The 19,949-nt window shown below is 37.8% G+C and overlaps 5 protein-coding genes across 8 annotated transcripts; 2 read left to right on the plus strand and 3 right to left on the minus strand.

Moving 5' to 3' along the window:
* Positions 1-2,120: 2,120 nt before the first annotated feature.
* Positions 2,121-5,451, plus strand: LOC103874859 (protein NRT1/ PTR FAMILY 4.7). The gene is made up of 4 exons (XM_018659429.2): positions 2,121-3,045; positions 3,136-3,241; positions 3,389-3,606; positions 3,920-5,451. Exons 1-4 carry the CDS (start codon positions 3,016-3,018, stop codon positions 5,258-5,260), a joined length of 1,695 nt encoding a protein of 564 aa, XP_018514945.1. The 5' UTR covers positions 2,121-3,015; the 3' UTR covers positions 5,261-5,451.
* Positions 5,452-6,222: 771 nt separating this feature from the next.
* Positions 6,223-7,371, minus strand: LOC117126118. Its single transcript, XM_033273523.1, has one exon. It carries the CDS (start codon positions 7,369-7,371, stop codon positions 6,223-6,225), a length of 1,149 nt encoding a protein of 382 aa, XP_033129414.1.
* A 2,172-nt stretch (positions 7,372-9,543) lies between these two features.
* Positions 9,544-11,293, plus strand: LOC103874713 (hypersensitive-induced response protein 1). 3 transcript variants are annotated; one of them, XM_033272582.1, is made up of 7 exons: positions 9,663-9,679; positions 9,764-9,834; positions 9,914-10,122; positions 10,192-10,312; positions 10,377-10,468; positions 10,553-10,649; positions 10,726-11,293. In XM_033272582.1, the coding sequence occupies exons 3-7, from the start codon at positions 9,934-9,936 to the stop codon at positions 11,088-11,090; spliced, it is 864 nt and encodes a 287-aa protein (XP_033128473.1). In that variant the 5' UTR covers positions 9,663-9,679; positions 9,764-9,834; positions 9,914-9,933; the 3' UTR covers positions 11,091-11,293. The 3 variants fall into 3 exon arrangements, with proteins under 3 accessions (XP_033128471.1, XP_033128473.1, XP_033128472.1); XM_033272580.1 differs by lacking the exon at positions 9,764-9,834 and having other exon boundaries at positions 9,544-9,679; XM_033272581.1 differs by lacking the exons at positions 9,663-9,679; positions 9,764-9,834 and adding an exon at positions 9,744-9,762.
* Positions 11,294-12,156: 863 nt separating this feature from the next.
* LOC103874714 (protein PXR1) lies at positions 12,157-13,046 on the minus strand. The gene has a single exon (XM_009153150.3). It carries the CDS (start codon positions 12,792-12,794, stop codon positions 12,414-12,416), a length of 381 nt encoding a protein of 126 aa, XP_009151398.1. The 5' UTR covers positions 12,795-13,046; the 3' UTR covers positions 12,157-12,413.
* A 156-nt stretch (positions 13,047-13,202) lies between these two features.
* On the minus strand, positions 13,203-17,775 carry LOC103874715 (YLP motif-containing protein 1). Of its 2 annotated transcripts, none has more exons than XM_009153151.3 (13): positions 17,007-17,775; positions 16,819-16,930; positions 16,615-16,727; positions 16,440-16,538; positions 16,286-16,355; positions 15,825-15,880; positions 14,692-14,742; positions 14,500-14,604; positions 14,241-14,285; positions 14,034-14,121; positions 13,740-13,942; positions 13,537-13,620; positions 13,203-13,438 (listed from the first exon to the last, which is right to left on the minus strand). In XM_009153151.3, exons 1-13 carry the CDS (start codon positions 17,559-17,561, stop codon positions 13,274-13,276), a joined length of 1,746 nt encoding a protein of 581 aa, XP_009151399.1. In that variant the 5' UTR covers positions 17,562-17,775; the 3' UTR covers positions 13,203-13,273. The 2 variants fall into 2 exon arrangements, with proteins under 2 accessions (XP_009151399.1, XP_033128470.1); XM_033272579.1 differs by having other exon boundaries at positions 13,766-13,942; positions 14,034-14,122; positions 14,239-14,285.
* Between the last annotated feature and the right edge of the window lie 2,174 nt (positions 17,776-19,949).

Here is a 19,949-nt window from a genome sequence, read left to right on the forward strand (position 1 = left end):
CCCAGAAGTCTTCCAGATATGAAAAACCTGCATATTAAATCCAGATCTGAAAAACCTGCATATTCAAAAACGTTCAAATGGCTTAAAAACAGAAAAAATGAGTGGAAGATTAGATAAATCTACCTTTACAAAACACACAAAAATACATATCCAAAAATAATTAATCTACCTTTAAATTAGTGGAAGATGAGTATCATCTAATTAAAAACCTGCAAAAAAGATAGATTAGTAAGAAAGACATGAGACAAAACTGAAAAATTCATATAAAGTTTGGTGTTTTCAAGTCAAAGAGATTAGAATGGGTTTGGAGAGTTTTAGTTTGAGAAAAAATTAAGAACTTTATACAACAAGAAGTTACCAAATGAAGAAAAATCAAACATAAGAACTTACCAAAACGCTCAGAAAAATCCAGACGACTTCCTGGAAGTCCAGACGACTTCCTGGAAGTCCAGACGACTTTGTCAGAAGACTTCCAAGAAGTCCAGACGACTTCCAGATGACTTCCAGATCTGAAAAACCTGCATATCAAATCCAGATCTGAAAAACCTGCATATCAAAAAACGTTCAAATGACTTAAAAATAGAGAAAATGAGTGGAAGATTAGATAAATCTACATTTATAGAACACACAAAAATACATATCTAAAATTAATAGATCTACCTTTAAATTAGTGGAAGATGAGTATCATTTGATTAAAAACCTGCAAAAGAGATAGATTAGTAAGAAATACATGAGACAAAACTGAAAAATTCATATAAAGTTTGGTGTTTTCAAGTCAAAGAGATTAGAGAGAGGTTGGAGAGTTTTAGAATGATGAACATTACATTTTTGTTGCAGCCATTTGAGAGGAGGAGAGAGAATGTGTAAATTTTTCTTTATATAGGGAGACAAAAAATCCAATTAGGTTAAATATTTGTGACTCAGACGACTTCCTGGACGACTTAAATTTCAGTCGTCTGGTGAAGAAATTAAAACAGACGACTTACATGTAAGTCGTCCAGAAGAGTTTAATATTTTTAGCGGGAAACTAAATATTTTTAGCGGGAAACTAAAATAGAAGACTTTCCAGACGACTTACAAGTAAGTCGTCTGGTTTAAATTATTTAAGCGGGAAAATAATTTTTTTCAAAAATTTTAGGCGGGAATATTGGACGACTTACATGTAAGTCGTCTGTTTTAATTTCTTCACCAGACGACTGAAATGTAAGTCGTCCGAGTAAAATGATCCGGTTAGGTTAAAACGTACATTGGTAAAATTAAAGGTTCGGTACGATGTGGACGACTGAAATATACGTCGTCCGAGTAAATTATTCAACAGACGACTGAAATATAAGTCGTCCACACCCTAAACATAACCCCTAAACTTAATTATCTAATTAAACACTTCATAAAACCAAATCAAACTTGAAAAGTGTTTACTATACACAGAAATAAACACATATAGGTGAAAACTAATTTTTGAAAAAAACATTTTAGTTTTCCAAAATCTAACCCTAACAATACATACAATACTACAACATATGTTTGCCAAACTCCTAAACCAAAGTATTTCATGATTCACTACTTCCACTCATCTATCTTCAAAACAAATCAATTTTATCATATCTTAATTTATATCACTTAAAACTGTTTATAATTACTTGATTTTTATTTTTCACGCATCAAAATATTTTTTTACAAGATTTATAAATTATTTTTAAAATAAACTGGTACCAGACGACTTGCACTTCAGTCGTCCAGACGACTTCCAAAATTTCAGACGACTCAGATGATTTACTGGGGCTATATTCGTAAAAATGGCTTCTGTTTTTTTGTTTGGTCACAAGAGGCTGAACTGTAATTTCACTAGGCTTTTAGGTTAGTTTTGCATTTGATTCAAGTTTAGGTATAGGTTTGGGATTAAAATCAAGTTGTGGGTTAGTTTTGGCAAAAACCCCTTGATTTGGTTTGTTATTCCACTCCCAATCATACAAATGTACCAGTCATGCATGCAGTATATACAGTGGGAAATATTATTGGGTCAAAACGTGAATGAAACAAGAATATCATTATCACAAGAGTTAAATGTTGTCGACAACTTGCATATGATATATTCATATCAATTGTTCTTTCAGTATTTATAATAACAAAGCCGAATTTCTATTTTGGCGTATGAACCAATAAGATTTGAGAAATGGTCGAGTCCTTCTCACCGCCTCTTATGTACAACATGATCATTCACTATCAAACCGATATCTTATCAACCGGTTTAAAATTTAGGATTCTCCAATTACTTCTAACCAAATTCAACTTTTCAAATTTTCGAAAATATAAGATACTACGATGGCAATTCCACAAGATATTTGTTTATAGCTTGTGAAAGCGAAACAAAAATGCTAAACCCTGCATGGTCCGTGGGACATATCAATGGTTAAGCATGTTGACTCAATTGTTAAGGAATCTAAATCCCATAGACTCGCCATTTATTATTAACTTGGCAACATTATAAGTTTTCTCATTCTATAGTCTTTTTAGTTAACATGAGTTTATCACGAAACAACCCATATATAATTAGTTAATTAGTTCACGTTTGTATATACATTATTATGTTAGATCCATCTCTATTTCTATAGTGTAAGGTACTCTAACCTTAGCCCAGTTGATTACGAGTGTAATTTTTTTGTTTGTGCTAAATTTTTGGATTTCACGAGTAAAGCTGATGCGTCTTTTATTCAGTTTACGGTATTGAAAATTTGTAAACAAAAGGAGCTAAAAAATCGGCTAAGTTAACTTGTAGGATATGTAAGGTGCCTTGTTAATGAGGAAAGAAACATACCATAGAAATACAAAAAAAAAAGAGTCAACATCAAAGACAGTAACACCAAGTACGTCTGGTCTCTAGAGTTTTCGCTTGTTCGTAATAACCACACACCAAATTTTCTCCTTAACTTCCACCCTCTCTCTCTCTATAAATGTCCACACACTACTGCCATTAATCATATGCTCACTTTCATTCTCTAAAACAGCTGTTACTTAATGATCATGTCTCTAGAGATTCAACAAATGGTGAGTTCTAGTTATCTCTCCATCTTTCAAATCCAACTAAAACTTCAGATAGTGTTGGCTAGATTTGCTATGATTATGCTAATCATGTAGGATGAAGCAAACCGGTTAAGCGTGTGGAATGGATACGTAGATTGGCGAAATAGACCAGCGTTGCGTGGCTACCATGGTGGTATGCTTGCTGCCTCATTTGTCTTGGGTAAGTCATTCTAAAACTTATATATTTGGTCATAACTCGTTAATCATATGGTTGAATACTTTTATAACCAACCACAAATTCATTCACAACATCAATTTTGTAAGGTGTATTAATGGGGATTATATATTTATGTATGTCCATATTTAGTTGTGGAAGTTTTGGAGAACCTTGCGTTCTTGGCAAACGCGAGCAATCTAGTATTGTATCTGTCAACAAAGATGGGCTTTTCGCCGTCAGGAGCCGCAAACGCAGTAACTGCTTTCATGGGAACGGCGTTTTTCTTGGCCCTTCTTGGTGGATTTTTAGCAGATGCTTTCTTCACCACTTTCCATATCTATCTAGTCAGCGCCGCCATCGAATTCTTGGTTAGATTTTTTTCATTAACAACAACTACTTTTTTTTAACACATAACATCAACTACTTAAATAATTACATTAAAAATTTAAAACCTAGATTACTCTACCTAACGCCAGGTCATGTGAAATGGACTTCAGCAAAGAATGTTATCAATATATTAAATGTAGATGCCCATTAAAAAGAGTAGACACTGTGAGTAGCTAATCTCATTATTTGTATGGTCTAGTTATACAAATCCACTATTTTAAAATAATCTTAGATACTTGTTTGAAATTAAAATATCTTGATCAAATCCTTAATACTAATTTCTGGAGCATACAGGGCTTATTGGTACTAACGGTCCAAGCACACGAGCACTCCACCGAGCCATGGGCTCGTGTAGTTCTCTACGTGGGTCTATACTTAGTAGCTCTCGGTGTTGGAGGTATAAAAGGCTCGTTGCCACCTCACGGAGCGGAACAGTTTGACGAAACAACACCGACTGGGAGGAGACAAAGATCCTTCTTCTTCAACTACTTCATTTTTAGCCTCTCGTGCGGTGCCTTAATAGCGGTCACGGTCGTGGTCTGGCTCGAAGACAACAAAGGCTGGTCTTATGGGTTCGGTGTTTCCACGGCCGCGATCTTGATCTCGGTTCCGGTTTTCTTGGCCGGTTCCCGCTTTTATCGCCTCAAGGTTCCTAGTGGAAGTCCCATCACGACTATGTTCAAGGTCTTAACCGCTGCTTTATATGCTACGTTTAAGAAAAGAACTTCAAGAAACGTAGTTACGTGTCATACAAGAAACGAGTGCAACGACAATATTGCCAAGGGAAATGCCGAGGGAGATGGATCGTTCCTCGATGAAGCCTTGAGAGAGCGTGAATCGTTACCTGGACCGCTCCGTTGCACGGAGGAACAAGTGAAAGACGTGAAGATAGTCATCAAGACTTTACCAATTTTCATGTCGACCATTATGCTTAACTGCTGTCTAGCTCAGCTCTCGACGTTCTCCATCCAACAAGCTTCGACCATGAACACGAAGCTCGGGTCATTAACCGTCCCACCTGCGGCATTACCTGTTTTCCCAGTCGTCTTCACAATGATCTTAGCTCCAACGTACAACCACCTCCTCCTCCCTCTCGCTAGAAAAACAACCAAAACCGAAACAGGCGTAACCCATCTCCAGCGCATTGGGACAGGACTCGTCCTCTCTGTAGTCGCAATGGCGGTCGCAGCCTTGGTCGAAATGAAACGCAAGCTCGTTGCTAAAGAGGTTACTTGCTGCTCAAGCAACAACGTATCTTCCTCTTACTCTTCGCCGCTTCCCATAACGTTTCTTTGGATAGCTTTGCAATATGTGTTTCTTGGATCAGCGGATCTCTTCACTTTAGCAGGTATGATGGAGTTTTTCTTCACCGAAGCTCCTTCAACGATGCGTTCCCTAGCGACCTCGCTCTCTTGGACGTCTCTTGCGATGGGATATTACTTGAGCTCTGTTCTCGTCTCGGCTGTTAATTTCGTCACGGGTTTGAACCAAAACAATCCATGGCTTTTGGGGAAGAATCTGAACGAGTACCACCTCGAGAGATTTTACTGGCTCATGTGTGTGCTTAGTGGGATTAATTTCTTGCATTATCTCTTTTGGGCTAGGCGTTATGCGTACCGGTCCAACCAAAACTAGCATGTGTATTGAGCTTGTTATAGAGGGTACCTTGTTGTCTGTTAACTAGTAATCCATTATGGCTAGGGTATGGTTTCTTGGAGAAGAAGTTATCATGATGCTAGAGTAATTTTTACGGTCAGGATTATAAGTTTAATTAGCATTAATCTTATATTGTCCATGGAAATGTGATTAATAAAATTATTAAGACATAATGGTAGTACACCCATATATATGGTTGGAAAAAAAGGCAGTATACATACATTTGCTACGTTTATCAATACTAGGGTACTTACTACGTAAACCTGTGAGCGTGATCTCTAATCAGCTTTGCACAAGATGAAGGATGCAGCTCCAAACTAGAGAGGGATTATTGTACGTAGTCTGATAAACAGCCACTACAATCATTTTGGGATAAAGGATCCGGACGGATTATTGGTAGGTGATTGCAAAATATGTAACAAGAAATGTATGATTCTTTGATTCAAATCGATCATGGGTAAGCAACTAGGCGTGCGTATAAGAATTCTATATTCTTTATCCCAATTAAATCGATTACGTAAGCAACAAACGGTCTGCAAATAAAAGAGTTTTATACATGTTAGATTGGCAAGTCCTCGAGTAGCTCCACCCCAGTGCGTACTGGTCCAAAGCAAGCTATGCCACTTAGGGTAAAGGATGGACAGGTTGTGATGAACCTTTTTATATAATCTTGGATAATTACTTAAGAAAATGGAAATCAAGTGCTATGATGTAACAAACAAAAAACAGCCTAACTCTTAACTTTTTTAAAAAAATCTCTAAAACCTTTTCCGCTTTTCACATATATGAGTAATATAACAGAAAAAGTTTATAATATAAAAAAAAAGTGAAGACAACGTCTTTGGAAAACAAATTTGAAAATAACTTTTTTTTTTTTGTAACACCAATACTTTCATTAATTAAAAGGTCTCAGGCCCAATGATGTCTAAACAGAAATAAACTTAAAAAGCTGAAAGAGATAGTTTAGCTAAGCGATCGGCATCTTCGTTGAAAGAACGCGAGATGTGTGAAAACGAAATCTCGACAAACGCAGAAGAGATTTGTTGAATATCCTTGATGATACCAAAGATCTCCTTCGCCTGCGCGTCGTTGTTGATTGCTCTAACGAGCGTTGAGTTGTCAGAGAGCATCCGGAGCTTAGGGAGCTCGAGCTTTACTGCGTCGATTAATCCAGCACGGAGCACCAGCGCTTCCGCTACTAGAGGTGAGGGCACGAAGTTTTGGGTCCTCGGTTCTCGGTGGATCATTCTTCCTGAAGGCTTATTGATGATCCATGCGAGGCCAGCTCTCCTTGATTGAGCATCGTAAGCTGCGTCCGATTTGCACGTCGGAGTATCGCCGGTGTCGCTTCTGATCTGATGCTTCCTTTTTGGATGGGGTAAGACGTTCGTTGATTGTGTCTGATAAGCTTGTGCATTAACCCATTCCCTTGCCAGTCTTATCGCCTTGGTTGCTACTTCTGTAGGAGTAAAGGTTCGCTTTTCAAACAAGAGCGTGTTACGAGCTGTCCACAAGGCCCAACATACCCATGGTAGAATGGTTGAGGAAACTCCCGAAGGTGGGAGGCATATTTGTCTCCTGAACGCAATCACCGCCTTCTTGAAATCGACATCCGTAGCTAGGTGAACTACCTGTCGTAAAGGGATTAGTTTCCAGACTTCCTTAGCAAAAGGGCAATTGAAGAAGGTATGCATTGTAGATTCTACTCCTTTGCATCTTACACAGAGCGCCTCTGATTGAATTCCTCTTCGTTGCAGTAGTTCTCCGAGGGGGATGGCTTCTTGTATGATGGACCACATAAAGAGCTTCATCTTTGGCGAGCACTTGGCGTTCCATATGTCTTTCACCCACTCAAACGCATCAGGTACAGGTTCTTGTATACGTTGTCCTTTCATAGCTGCTGTATAGTAACCTGACTTTGCTGTGTACTTGCCTGTTTGTAGTGGTTGCCACACATAGATGTCTTCCGTGGCTTGGTTCCCTGGGTGGATCATCTGGATTTCCTCTGCCACAAGGGGTAACAGTTCTTCTATTCTCTTCTTGTTCCATTTCATGTCTGAGGTTAGAAGGTCTGAAACCGTAAGATCCATAGCCGCTTCAGGGATAGGTCCCAATGGTTTTGAGGTTCTTTTCCAATGATATCCATGAGTCTTTCCACACCTTGGTAGCTAAGCCGTTCCCTATTGCTTTACCCACATTGTCTCTTAGGAGTTCCCTGCCATGTAGTATGCTTCGCCATCCATGAGAGCAAACCGTAGGGACTGTGACCTCCATGAAATTTTTGTTGTGGCAGTACTTGCCTAGTAACACTCTCGCTAGTAGACAGGTTGGGTTGATTAAGATCCTCCATGCATGTTTAGCCAGTAGAGCTTGATTAAATAATTGGATATCCCTCAATCCCAAACCCCCACCTGCTTTTGGTTTTGTGAGTCTGTCCCAAGCCACCCAGCACATCTTTTTAGTTCCATCAGCCGTGTCCCACCAGAAACGAGTCAGGACTGACTGAATCCTTTTACACAAACTGACAGGTAACTCAAAGCAAGACATTGAGAATGTGGGGATTGCCGTTAGGACCGCTTTCAGCATGGTTAGTTTACCAGCTTTGGATAGGTGTCTTGTGGACAAACTCGAGGCTCTCTGTCTTATACGATCCACTATCGCCGTGAATAGATCCTTCTTCTTTCTCCCGAAATGTTCAGGTAACCCAAGATACTTTCCTTGTCCTCCTTCCTTTGCGATTCCAAGAGCTTCCTTGACTAATACTTTTGTTTCTTCTGGTGTCTTGGAGGAGAAGGTGACTGAAGACTTGTCGGTATTAATCTTTTGTCCCGAGGCTAACTCATATTCCTTAAGGATCCTCATGAGAGTCGTGCAGCTAGCTGGTGAGGTTTGACAAAAGAACATCGTGTCATCTGCGAAGAGCAAGTGGTTTACTCTTGGGCTTCCTCGAGCTACCCGAATTCCATTTAAGGTACCTTCCCTCTCTGCCTTTTGACATAGGCCTGATAGCACTTGTCCACATAGTATAAATAAGTAAGGGGAGAGGGGGTCTTCTTGTCTTATTTCCCGTTGAGGAGTCACCGAACCATGAACTGTATCGTTGATTAGGTAGGAGTAAGTAACCGTAGATACACACTGCATGATTAAGTGTATCCATTTGGAGTGAAACCCGAGTCTTTGTAGAACTTTCTCAATAAACCTCCACTCAACTCTGTCATAAGCTTTTGACATATCTGTCTTGACTGCCATAGTACATCTTTTTTGGGCTTGAGATATTTTCAGGAATTGGAGCACTTCATGGATGATAAGAATGTTGTCAGCTATCGCACGTCCCGGGATGAAGGCAAATTGATTCTCTGATATGATCAGGTGGAGTACTTGTTTCAGTCTTAACGCTAGGAGTTTAGAAATGATTTTGAAGAAGACATTACAGAGAGCTATTGGGCGGTAGTCAGCCACTTTTTTAGCTCCCACTATCTTCGGAATCAGTCTAACGTGTGTTGCATTTTGTGTAGGCCGAATAGCTCCCGAGGAGAAGAAACCTTGAACTTCTCTGATAACCGCCGGACCAACCACTTCCCAGTTGGCCTGGAAAAAACTGGCTGAGAATCCATCAGGACCTGGGGCCTTATCTGGATGAATGGCGAAGGTTGCTTCCTTGATCTCAGCGGCTGAGAGATCTTCAATAAGAGCAGCATTCATTTGATCCGAGACACATGGTTTGAGGGCTTCATCTACAATGTGCAAGTCTGAGTGTTGCGTAGCCATGAAGATATTGTCATAGAACTTGCAAATCACCTCTGCTATTTGCTCCTCCTCGAACCAAGGTACTCCATCTTCATTCTCTATGACAGTCAAACGGTTTTTGGATTTTCGAGCTTTTGTAGTAGCATGGAAGTAGCTTGTGTTTGAATCTCCCAGTGCAAACCACATTTGTCTGCTTCGATGTTTCCAATACTCCTCTTCTTGTTTGTATGCAGTTAACAATTGCACATTAATTTTATGGATCAGATCATCATCCGGAACCTGATTGGACATGACATCATCTAGTTGAGAGCGGAGAGAGTCCAGCGTTTTCCTACTATTCTCTTGAAATTCTCGGCTCCACTTACATATTGCACGTCTGCAACATGCCCAGATTTGAAAATAACTACAATGAACAAATTGGCAATTATTTTGTAAAGAGCCCCTGGGGTTTTCCTACACAAAAAGAACTTAAACCGACGTTAAGTGTGATATAATAAAAGATAAGGGGTAAGAACTAGAAATAGTTAAAAATACTAGCGTTTAGTCTTATCTGCCCAGTGAAATATATATTCCGATCACAGGCTGTTTGTTCTTCACAGAGCTACCCCCAATAACGTTGTCTCATCGAAATCAAAAAGAAGACAACTTTCGGTAAAACCCTAAAATTCTCCTTTGATCTTCGTCTTTCGTTTTTGGTACTTCAAGATTCTAACTTTCTCTCGCGATTCTTCCAAGTTCGTCTGTAATCTCTGACTCCTGAGATTAGATCGATCGATAGATAGAACCAAAATCGAGAGCGATCTTAGGTTCTGGGTATAAATCAAGTTCAGTTTTTTTTTTTTTTGTCAATAAAAAGGTTGTGTTTTGTTTGTTTGTTTGGATTAGAGAGGAAATAGTGAAGAAAGATGGGGAATTTATTTTGCTGTGTACAAGTGGACCAATCAACGGTGGCGATAAAAGAAACGTTTGGGAAGTTCGAAGAGGTTCTTGAGCCTGGTTGCCATTTTCTCCCTTGGTGTCTTGGTCAGCAAGTCGCTGGTTACCTCTCTCTCAGGCTTCAGCAGTTGGATGTTCGCTGCGAGACCAAGACAAAGGTCTTCATCTCTTGAATGTTTCTTCTTATGTGCTTAGTACTGATCTAGTTTCTTCTTTTGTTATTGCAGGACAATGTGTTTGTTAACGTTGTTGCATCGATTCAATACCGTGCATTGGCTAATAATGCTAACGATGCCTTCTACAAGCTCAGTAACACAAGGAGCCAGATCCAAGCTTACGTCTTTGATGGTAACTTTCATGATTTCGAGAGTGATTTGTGTTAAAGAAACTGGCTTTATGTTCTTGTTTACAGTTATCAGAGCAAGTGTCCCCAAGCTGATTCTGGATGATGTCTTTGAGCAGAAGAATGAAATTGCCAAAGCTGTTGAAGAGGAGCTCGAGAAGGTATAATACATAAATCATTCTTTTATTTTGGCTGTTGTGCTTATGCATGTATGTTCACTTTGTATCTCTCTGTGTCTCTTGTAGGCAATGTCTGCTTACGGTTTTGAGATTGTCCAAACTCTCATTGTTGACATCGAGCCTGACGAACATGTCAAACGAGCCATGAACGAAATCAACGCTGGTAACAAAAACCTTCCCATCACTTCATCTATAGACTTAATTCTTCTTTCTTGAGTTTCATGACTTCTCCTTTACAGCTGCAAGGATGAGGTTGGCTGCCAACGAAAAGGCTGAGGCTGAGAAAATCCTGCAGATCAAGCGCGCTGAAGGTGAAGCCGAGGCCAAGTACCTTTCTGGTCTTGGTATCGCTCGTCAGAGGCAAGCCATCGTTGACGGGCTACGCGACAGTGTCTTGGGCTTCTCTGTGAATGTTCCCGGGACAACTGCTAAAGATGTCATGGACATGGTGCTCGTTACGCAGTACTTTGACACCATGAAGGAGATTGGTGCCAGTTCCAAATCCTCTGCTGTGTTCATTCCCCACGGACCAGGAGCGGTTCGTGATGTGGCTACTCAGATCAGAGATGGCCTCCTTCAAGGCTCGTTCGCAGACCAGTCTTGAATTAGATGGACTGATCATTATATGTTATCTACTAAGCTTGCTGTGTGTTGAGATCATATGATCTTGTGCTGAGAAACTCTCATGCTTTTAGGTTCTTTTATTTTTCGTTAATATATATTTCAAGTACGACGTACTATTTGGGTGTACAACCAAAAATCGCAATTAGTAATCAATTAATCTACATGGATTATATGTTGATCATATTCAAATTTGCGATTACATTAGATGCTACATAAAATTAATTCAACTTGTATGGAGTTGGGGAATGAAAATAGATACTAGTAAAAAACATATAGTTTTCTGTCAATTAATATTTTATTAATTCAATTTTTCTAGACAAATCAAACTTTTCACGAAGAGAAGTCAAATACGAAGGCTCAGAATTGTGGTACATGCTAAAAAATCTTTTAATGATTCGATGTCAAGTTATATATTAAAGTTTGAACATTCGTCAAAAACATTAGCATATAAATGATGTGGCCACTTTCAGATCAGAGAGGGGCTCATACGCACGTCATTAGTGCCATTTCCTTTTATTGGCAACAAGATATTGACATTGACATAGGTTATACAGGGCCTTGTAAATAGGATCAAATAATACATCTATCAAAGGAAAAAGCTTTCACATGCAGGGTACGCGTTATGTAATATGAAATAATTTTGAGACTTTAATAGTCGTAGAGATGGTGATGTATTCAACATGGTTGCACACGATGCTCTACCAACTCAATAACAAACGATTATAGTTGCTAGAAGAAGGATATTCAGCTTTTTTGGATATCCGATCAGACATAGCATAGCATGAGGGTTCTTGTTTCCACTTTCATGATGGAAGAATTAAATTTACCGTCTTGACAGCTTGTCCTTCACTCAGTATTATTCGATATTTCAACCCAATATATCTCATAATTAGTTCTTTTTCCATCTTGCATTGTGAGTCTAAATACTTGTGTTAACGTACCAAATTATCATACTATTGATCATGGCATCTTAGAGATGAAGTTCATTAGATTTTAATTATTATCAGTTGACCCACACGAATGCTTTGTCCTGGTCTTACACTATCAAACCATAAACTTTATATAGTCATTCAAAGGAGGTATAAATCAGAATCACCAAGCTGATAAGTATTATACTAAAAAACAGATTGGTTTTTGTACAATATATACAAACATATAAATTAAACAAACGAAAAACAGAAATGAGAAAATCCTACCAAAATAACGATGAAAACAACATTCATCAGCATTTCTTATTGAGATCCCCAAGAAAACCAAAATATAAAATCATATAGTATATATCAATTTGTGTTTGGAAATTGAGTTAATTAGTTGGTGGTGGTGCATCTGTTGCCACTGCACTAGCTTTAGCTTGTTCAGCATCATGAATAAGCTTAACAATCTCATCTTTCTTTAAGACCATAGCTTGAATCTTTTCTTCAATCTTCTGAAGCTTCATCTTCAACTTCTCTGGATCTTTCTTGTCTTCAGGGTTCTTTTCTTTCTTCGTCTTCTTATCTTTCTTCTTGCTCTTCTTCTCTTGATCTTCACCTTCTTCTCCTCCACCTTTTTTATCGTCCTCGTTCTTATCCTTCTTATCTTTATCCTTCTTCTTCTCCTTCTTATCTGCCTTCTCAGCCTTGTTGTGTTCCTCTTCTTTATCACCATGATTCTTCTTCACTTCTTTCTCTTCTGTTTCTCCCATTATTCTTAATGAAACTTGGGTTTGATTTTGTTTCCTCTTAGATAGTGCTTAAAAACGTATTCTTACATATTTCTTGTGGAACCAAGAATCACCCTTTTATTACATATGGATGTTCAGCCAATTTTAGACATGATAAACACATCCGTAGACATTACTTCAATAACGAGAATTATGGATTCTCGTAAGCTTCCAAGTTTTTCTATCTTTAGATTTTTGGATTTGAGGGAATGATGAATCCTTTAAGCTCATCCATAGAGTTCCAACCTCATTTAGTTTTCACAACGCTACGATTCTCGGAGGCCATTGGTGGTTTTTATAGATATGAAATGCATTTCGCTAAAATATTAACCTGAAAGATGTTTATTATTGTCTTTCTCGAAATAATATCAATATTTTATTAAACACAAATAATAAGGAAAACATTAAAAATTCATATGAACGTACATAATACATTTTAGTTTTTAATCATATGCATACACTTACTCGTCCTTTGAATTGTAAGATGTACCATGTCTCTTGTCAAAAACAGCTTTGAAAGACTCGCGCTCTGCTCTTAGCTGATCTTGGAAGATTCCTCTTACCTTTGCTTTTCCAATTGCATCAACGAGTGCACGGCTCTCTGCTTCCGATAGCGGATTCGATTTCTGCATTAATCCATGACAAAGTACTTACTATGGGAAACACAAAGTGAGTGTGTATAATGAGAAGAAAAAGAACACAGCCATATTTGTTGTTTGCTTACCAAGTTATATCCTGATCCGGGACCTATCACTAAAGAAGGCATGTTCATATTCCTTGCACCAATTGAAAACCCTGCATCTCCTCCCTATCCGCATAAATGATTGCATGTATGAGCCAGAGATTTTTCAAAAGATAAACATCCTTTTAAAGCTAACAGATCTTCTAGAAGCGAAATATACGAAGCAAAGATGTGTATGTTTATACCTTATCGCCCCACCAAACAGTTTTACCTTTCGTCAAGCGTTCTTGGCTTGACTTGGAAAGTGATTTTGAGTTTCTTCTTGTACTTTGAGATTTCTCTGTTTCATCGTCTTCCTCCACATTTGACCATTTACTTTTACTTAGTTCTTTTACTTCTGTACGGGAGCTGGGTTCTTCTTCCCATTTCCTCTCGTTTATGTAAGACTCTGAGAAAATATCAGTAGAAAGACTCAGCTAAGTCTTTTCGGTTTGTCTTGGTGTAAAGTTAAGAAGGCTGAGGCAGCATTCAAAGTTTACCTTCTGTTGCACCTTTTCCTTCTGACTGGGTGTGGTTATCAGATTTTCTTTCTGGCAGCGCAAAGTCATCTTCCATGTCCATGTCCACCTGGAGCAATTGTAAGAGAAGTTACGAGGTGGATGATATATTGACGGTCAAAACAAGGAAATTTGTATATACTTGTCAACCAAAGGACAGAGAGGTATATAAAAAACTTATTCTATTACCTCCTCGATTCCACTCTCCTTTAGGTCATCCCATCGCTTCAAAGACTATCACAGAAAAAGAAAATTATGAGATATTGTATTACAGAAAATAAATAAGACTAGTATTGTTTAGAGTCCCAATATATGCTGCATGAAGCTAATCTTATGATCAGCTTTCTTCAGATCGCCGCAAAATAATACATGGGCATTATTTTGTCATCTTCATCCCATTTATCAAAACGGAAGGTCAATGTTGGAAAGAAAAGATTGGCATTAGAACCTTGATATCCAGTTGCATGTACAACGATGGAGCTTCTTCCCACTGTTCTGCCATCTGCTGTACTTGATCCAGTGTGATACCATGTACGTTTCTTGCTGCGCATCCCTGTAATTATGTTTGAAACCTCTTAGCACAACAAGATATGTGAGAGATTCTATTAAGATTTTGATATGTAGTATATCGAGAACTAACAGTTGGGTCCTTGTATGTTGCTTCCAGTATGTAAGCTTCATATCCAGATCTCTGCAGAAAAAAAAAACAGAATGTCAAGGAAACTTCATAGTACGATTAAGATAAAAGATTTCATTTTCTATTATGACGGCGGACATGTTTAAGTCGAACTCTTTATAAACAGTACAATAAAGTAATAACTAATAATCCAAGGTTCAACATTTACAACAAGCATCCAAATATCCAATCATACACATAAAACAAGACATCATCTACATTTATGGTAGATAATGTGAAGCCACTGGTCGCTGTGCAAAAGCGAAGCAAAGGAAGATTTAGTCAAACTGTATTTCAGAAAAGAAAAAAAAAAAGATGATGTGAACTCTCGCATTTCAAAGGAAATCTTATTCAACTTTTCATTTTCGCGTAATCAAAGACCAGCCAAAAAACGATGGAGCACAGCGGAAAATGACAAAAAGAGGAAGAGAAGTACTGCCACAAGCAAACAGTAACACTATCTATTTATAAACAAACGGAACCTGACACAATCCAGGGTGTCTTGGTCACTGAATGCAGATATGAAAAATATTGCAACCTCGAGCAAAGTTGATAGCGTGATGTTTAGCAAACAACATGAAGCAATCAGAAAATGAACAACAACTCCAACTTGCAGGTGAAATGCCACTATAAATAGTACCTACAGACACTAACAAAACTAATTGCTCTCATCTTATAAAAGATGGATAAGCAATGATAAAGGAGGAATGGCTTGATAAGTCTGCAACCGATATACAGGGGTAGTCATGGAGAACGGAAAACTGTTTTCAACAAGCATAGTGAAGAAGCTGAGAAAAGAAGACTCGTAATCTTAAATCTAGGGAACTGCAAGGCCACCTTAACTTGACCAATCGTTATGCTAATTCTAAGGTTTAAATGATGTCAGAAACGTCAACTTACTAAAAACTAAAGACATTATATAAGAACAATATCAGACATGAAATTATCTAGGCACTTGAAAAATCAAGGATAAGTGGATAACTAAGCACTTACGAAGCTAGTTGACTTCACAAGGTAATACAGTATGAGTCTTCTATAAAATTCCGCAAACAAAATCCAATCTCCACAAGGTAATACAGTAAGAAGTGAGTATATACCTTTGCTGTTGCCCAAAATTGAGCAAAATCAGGTACCCGCAGATTACGGTCATCCACTAATATGAGCGACATATACCATCAAGAAACGGTCAATTCCAGAAAATAAACTGCATCCGTGGTTAGAAAAATGAAAGTAGTGCTTGGACAGTGCACCACTCAGTTCCCAGCTAAACTATTAAATCCCTAAATAAAGATCTTAGACGTTGAAATATTTACTACTCCCTAGTCCCTATGCCTTGAGAAAAAAGAGGGCTGGGAAGGATATTAAGTTCTTTAATCTATGAAACTAAAGAAACCATATAAGACGAAATGCTTTTTCAAAAAGAATAGTAGCTATCATGTCAACATCATCAAACCAAAAGAGAAAAATGTGATCAGGTCACAGATACCTGTTACCTTTTGCAGTCAAAACTGATATATAGTCATACATTCTAGTAAGCTGTTACGGGGAAAATCCTTACCGATTACAAAGCTGAAAGCCCCATCTTCAAGAGTCCTCTTAAAAGCTTTCAGCATGCTTGAACGATACGCCTGAGAATTCAAGTGTACCAAGAAACTTAACAAAAGAAAAGTATCGTCGTGGTTTATAGTCATGTTTCATTTATCTCAAGATACCTCTTCCATCTCAGGTTCGTAACAGTATTCCATGACCTTCTTCACAACAGACCTCTTGCTTCTACCAGAGTTTGAAGAAGCCGAATCACTCTCCTCAACCTTGTACAGCGACAAAGCAACACAAATATTAGAATCCTTTGATGGTCAGGGATAAAAATGAAATTCTTTAAAGAACCTTCTCGACTTCAGTCATGAAGTAATCATCCATAGAATGGATTCGTGGAGCACTACCGCCATTTTCTACCTCGATGTCACGCAACAACTTGGCTAAATAACTCTTCCCACTACCTGAATATATATACAAATGAATTTATTATTCAGAAACACCTACACTTTAACACAAACACCTTTCCAAATCATTCAAATGCCAAAGAAGAACCTGGTAGTCCTCGAAGGATAATTACAAAATGATCAGGACGTGTGGATCGATGAGGAGGCTTCAGCAAATGGGACACATCAATCACTTTAGACAGAGTTGGTGCTAAAGAAGGCTACCAAACAACAACATATCATCAGTAGAGAGAAAGAAACAAGATATTTAGAGGTAACAAAGAAAAGTAGCATTACGGAAGCATTTGGCATCTGAGGATACGATGCAGATGGAGGGACCATCGGAGGCAAAGGCGGTGGTGGCGAAACAGGAAGCGGAGGCTGACCATTAGGACCACCGAAATAGCCTCCGTACGGCGGTGGATGATGAGGCGGAGGAGGAGCTACACCGTAACCATGATCCCTTACCATCTTCAACCTCCGCTCGTCCTCCCAGGAGATCTGACCGCCTCCGATCGCATCAATCCGAGCTCTCTTGTAGCTCCGATCAGCTTCCCTGTCGCAATCAACGACACCACGATGATCAGAAACCGGTCGCCATTGATTCGCGTGGTGAGGTTGCCACGGCCTTGGATCACCGAGCGGATAGTGATTTTGCGGTCGAGCCGGTGGTGCCGCGAAGGAGTCGAACCCAGGACGCGGCGGATTGAAGTGAGGAGGGAAGTTAGGGTTGTGCGGGAAAGCAGAGGGTTGGCAGAAAGGGAAGTGCGGCGCCGTGCAAACGGGGCATATGTTTGGCTGTGTTGGTCCTTGACGCCATTGATGGTAGTTCTGGAAGTTATTATTATCCATTCTGGATTAATTTAAAGGTAATCAGAGGAATACTAAATCTAAATTAGGGTTTACGTTGATGAAATTGATTGAGAGTTGTGGAACGGAGAAGGTGAGAACTTGGATGGAACTGTAGCTTCAACTTTGTGATCTGAATAATAAAAACTTTTCAAGTGTCGACGAATCATATTGAACAGTGAGAAATAGAGCAGCCCAAAAATAAGAAGATGCATCGGTGAGGCCTATTTTTACTAATACGAGAAGGCCCAGCCCAACTACAAGTTGGACTTGCTTTTTTTTTTTTTTTTTAGCAAGTTGGAGTTGCTTTAGATTTCAGTATCATTTTTAAAACTATTGATAATATTATATGATTGGTTAGATTTTTATTTAAGGTCCGCATTTATCTATATTATTAAAGTTGAAGTACACATTGAGATTGTTTGGCAATATGGATATTAGTTAAAAAAAAAATAGTATTATTTGGACACATAGATAGCAGTAAGTTAGGAAAAAAAATATGCTTATGTTACTAAAACAATTTGAAGTCCATTACATTATATTAAAAAGTAATGGGTCTATGTTACTTGATATATATATTCAAATCAAAATAATAATTTAAAATTAATTTATATCAAAAATTCATTCAAAAATATACATATATTCAAATTTTGATTTTTACTAACATATTTTCCAATAACTATTATAAAAATGTTTTCAATATATATAAGAAAATTCCAATACAAAGCTCAATTTCAAACATGGTCAATGGAGAAGAAGAGATAGCTCGAGATGGGTCGTCAATGGAGGAGAAGAGATAGCTCGAGATGGGTCGTCAATGGAGGAGAAGAGAGAGCTCGAGATGGGTCGTCAACGGAGGAGAAGAGAGAGCTCGAGAAGCATCGTCTATGGAGGAGAAGAGGGAGCTCGAGATGGGTCGTCAATGGAGGAGAAGAGAGAGCTCGAGATGGGTCGTCAACGGAGAAGAGAGAGCTCGAGAAGCGTCGTCTATGGAAGAGAAGAGAGAGCTCGAGAAGCATCGTCTATGGAGGAGAAGAGAGAGCTCGAGATGCGTCAATGGAGGAGAAGGGAAGCGGCTGCGTCAATTAGTTAGTTTTTTTTTGTAAATAATGAGATAGATTAAGGGCAAAAGTGTAAATAGAATAAGTAGACACAACTTTCTGGACTCAACCGCCGATTTATCTGGCGTTCGACGCTGGACGCAGCGTTCGGACGCAGCGTCTAGACGAAGGTCACCGCGTCAAACAAACGAACAAGATTTGAGAAAATAATAGCCGCAGACGCCGACGCCGGAAGCTGCGTCAACCAAACGAACAACACTGTTATATTAAAAAGTAATGGGTCTATGTTATTTGATATATATATATACAAATCAAAATAATATATATATTATTAAAGTTGAAATACACATTGAGATTTTTTGGCAATATGAATAGTAATTAAGAAAGCAGTAAGTTATGAAAAAAATAATAGGCTTATGCTACTAAAACAATTTGAAGTCCATTACATTATATTAAAAAGTAATAGGTTTATGTTACTTGATATATATATTCAAATCAAAATAATAATTTAAAATTGATTTATATCAAAAATTCATTTGAAAATATACATATATTCAAAATTTGATTTTTATTAACATATTTTCCAATAACTATTATAAAAATGTTTTCAATATATATAAGAAAATTCCAATACAAAGCTCAATTTCAAACACCAGCTTAAATTATGGTTTTTATATTTCACATTAAATTTTAAAATATAATATATGTGATTATTTATATGATTTTATAAAATATTATTAATTATAAGAAAACTTATTTGATGGTACATATAAAATACGATTAATTATATGATAACACATATTTTGTAACCTATGATGACACATATAGGATATATATATAATATTGATTAGGGATGGACGTTCAGGTTCGTTTTCGGGTATTTTTGGGATTTCGTGTTCAATTTAGATCTTTGAGGATTTGGTTCGGATTTGGATAACCAATTTAAATAGGTTTGGTTTAAATATTCAGATAGAGGATAAATAATTATTTAAGTATTTTTGGAGTTTTGAGTATATTTTAATTATTTAAGATATTTACGTTTGATTATTTGTATATATTTTCAAGTATTTATGCGAACTTAAAAGTATCATATATATTCTGGAAGTTTTTATATATATTAAATCTAAAAATAATTAATATATAAGTATATAAATCTATTTTGGATACCTAAAATATTTCTGTTCGGATCGGATTAGATTTCAGTTCTTCAAATATCAAAATTTTGAATAATTAAGATATTTAATCAATTCCGGTTCGGATTTAGTACTACTTATTCGGATTGGGATCGGTTCAATTCTTCGAATTCGAGTTTTTTGTCCAACCCTAAATA

Source organism: Brassica rapa, chromosome A06 (genome assembly GCF_000309985.2).
Source record: "Brassica rapa cultivar Chiifu-401-42 chromosome A06, CAAS_Brap_v3.01, whole genome shotgun sequence".
NCBI lineage: Eukaryota > Viridiplantae > Streptophyta > Magnoliopsida > Brassicales > Brassicaceae > Brassica > Brassica rapa.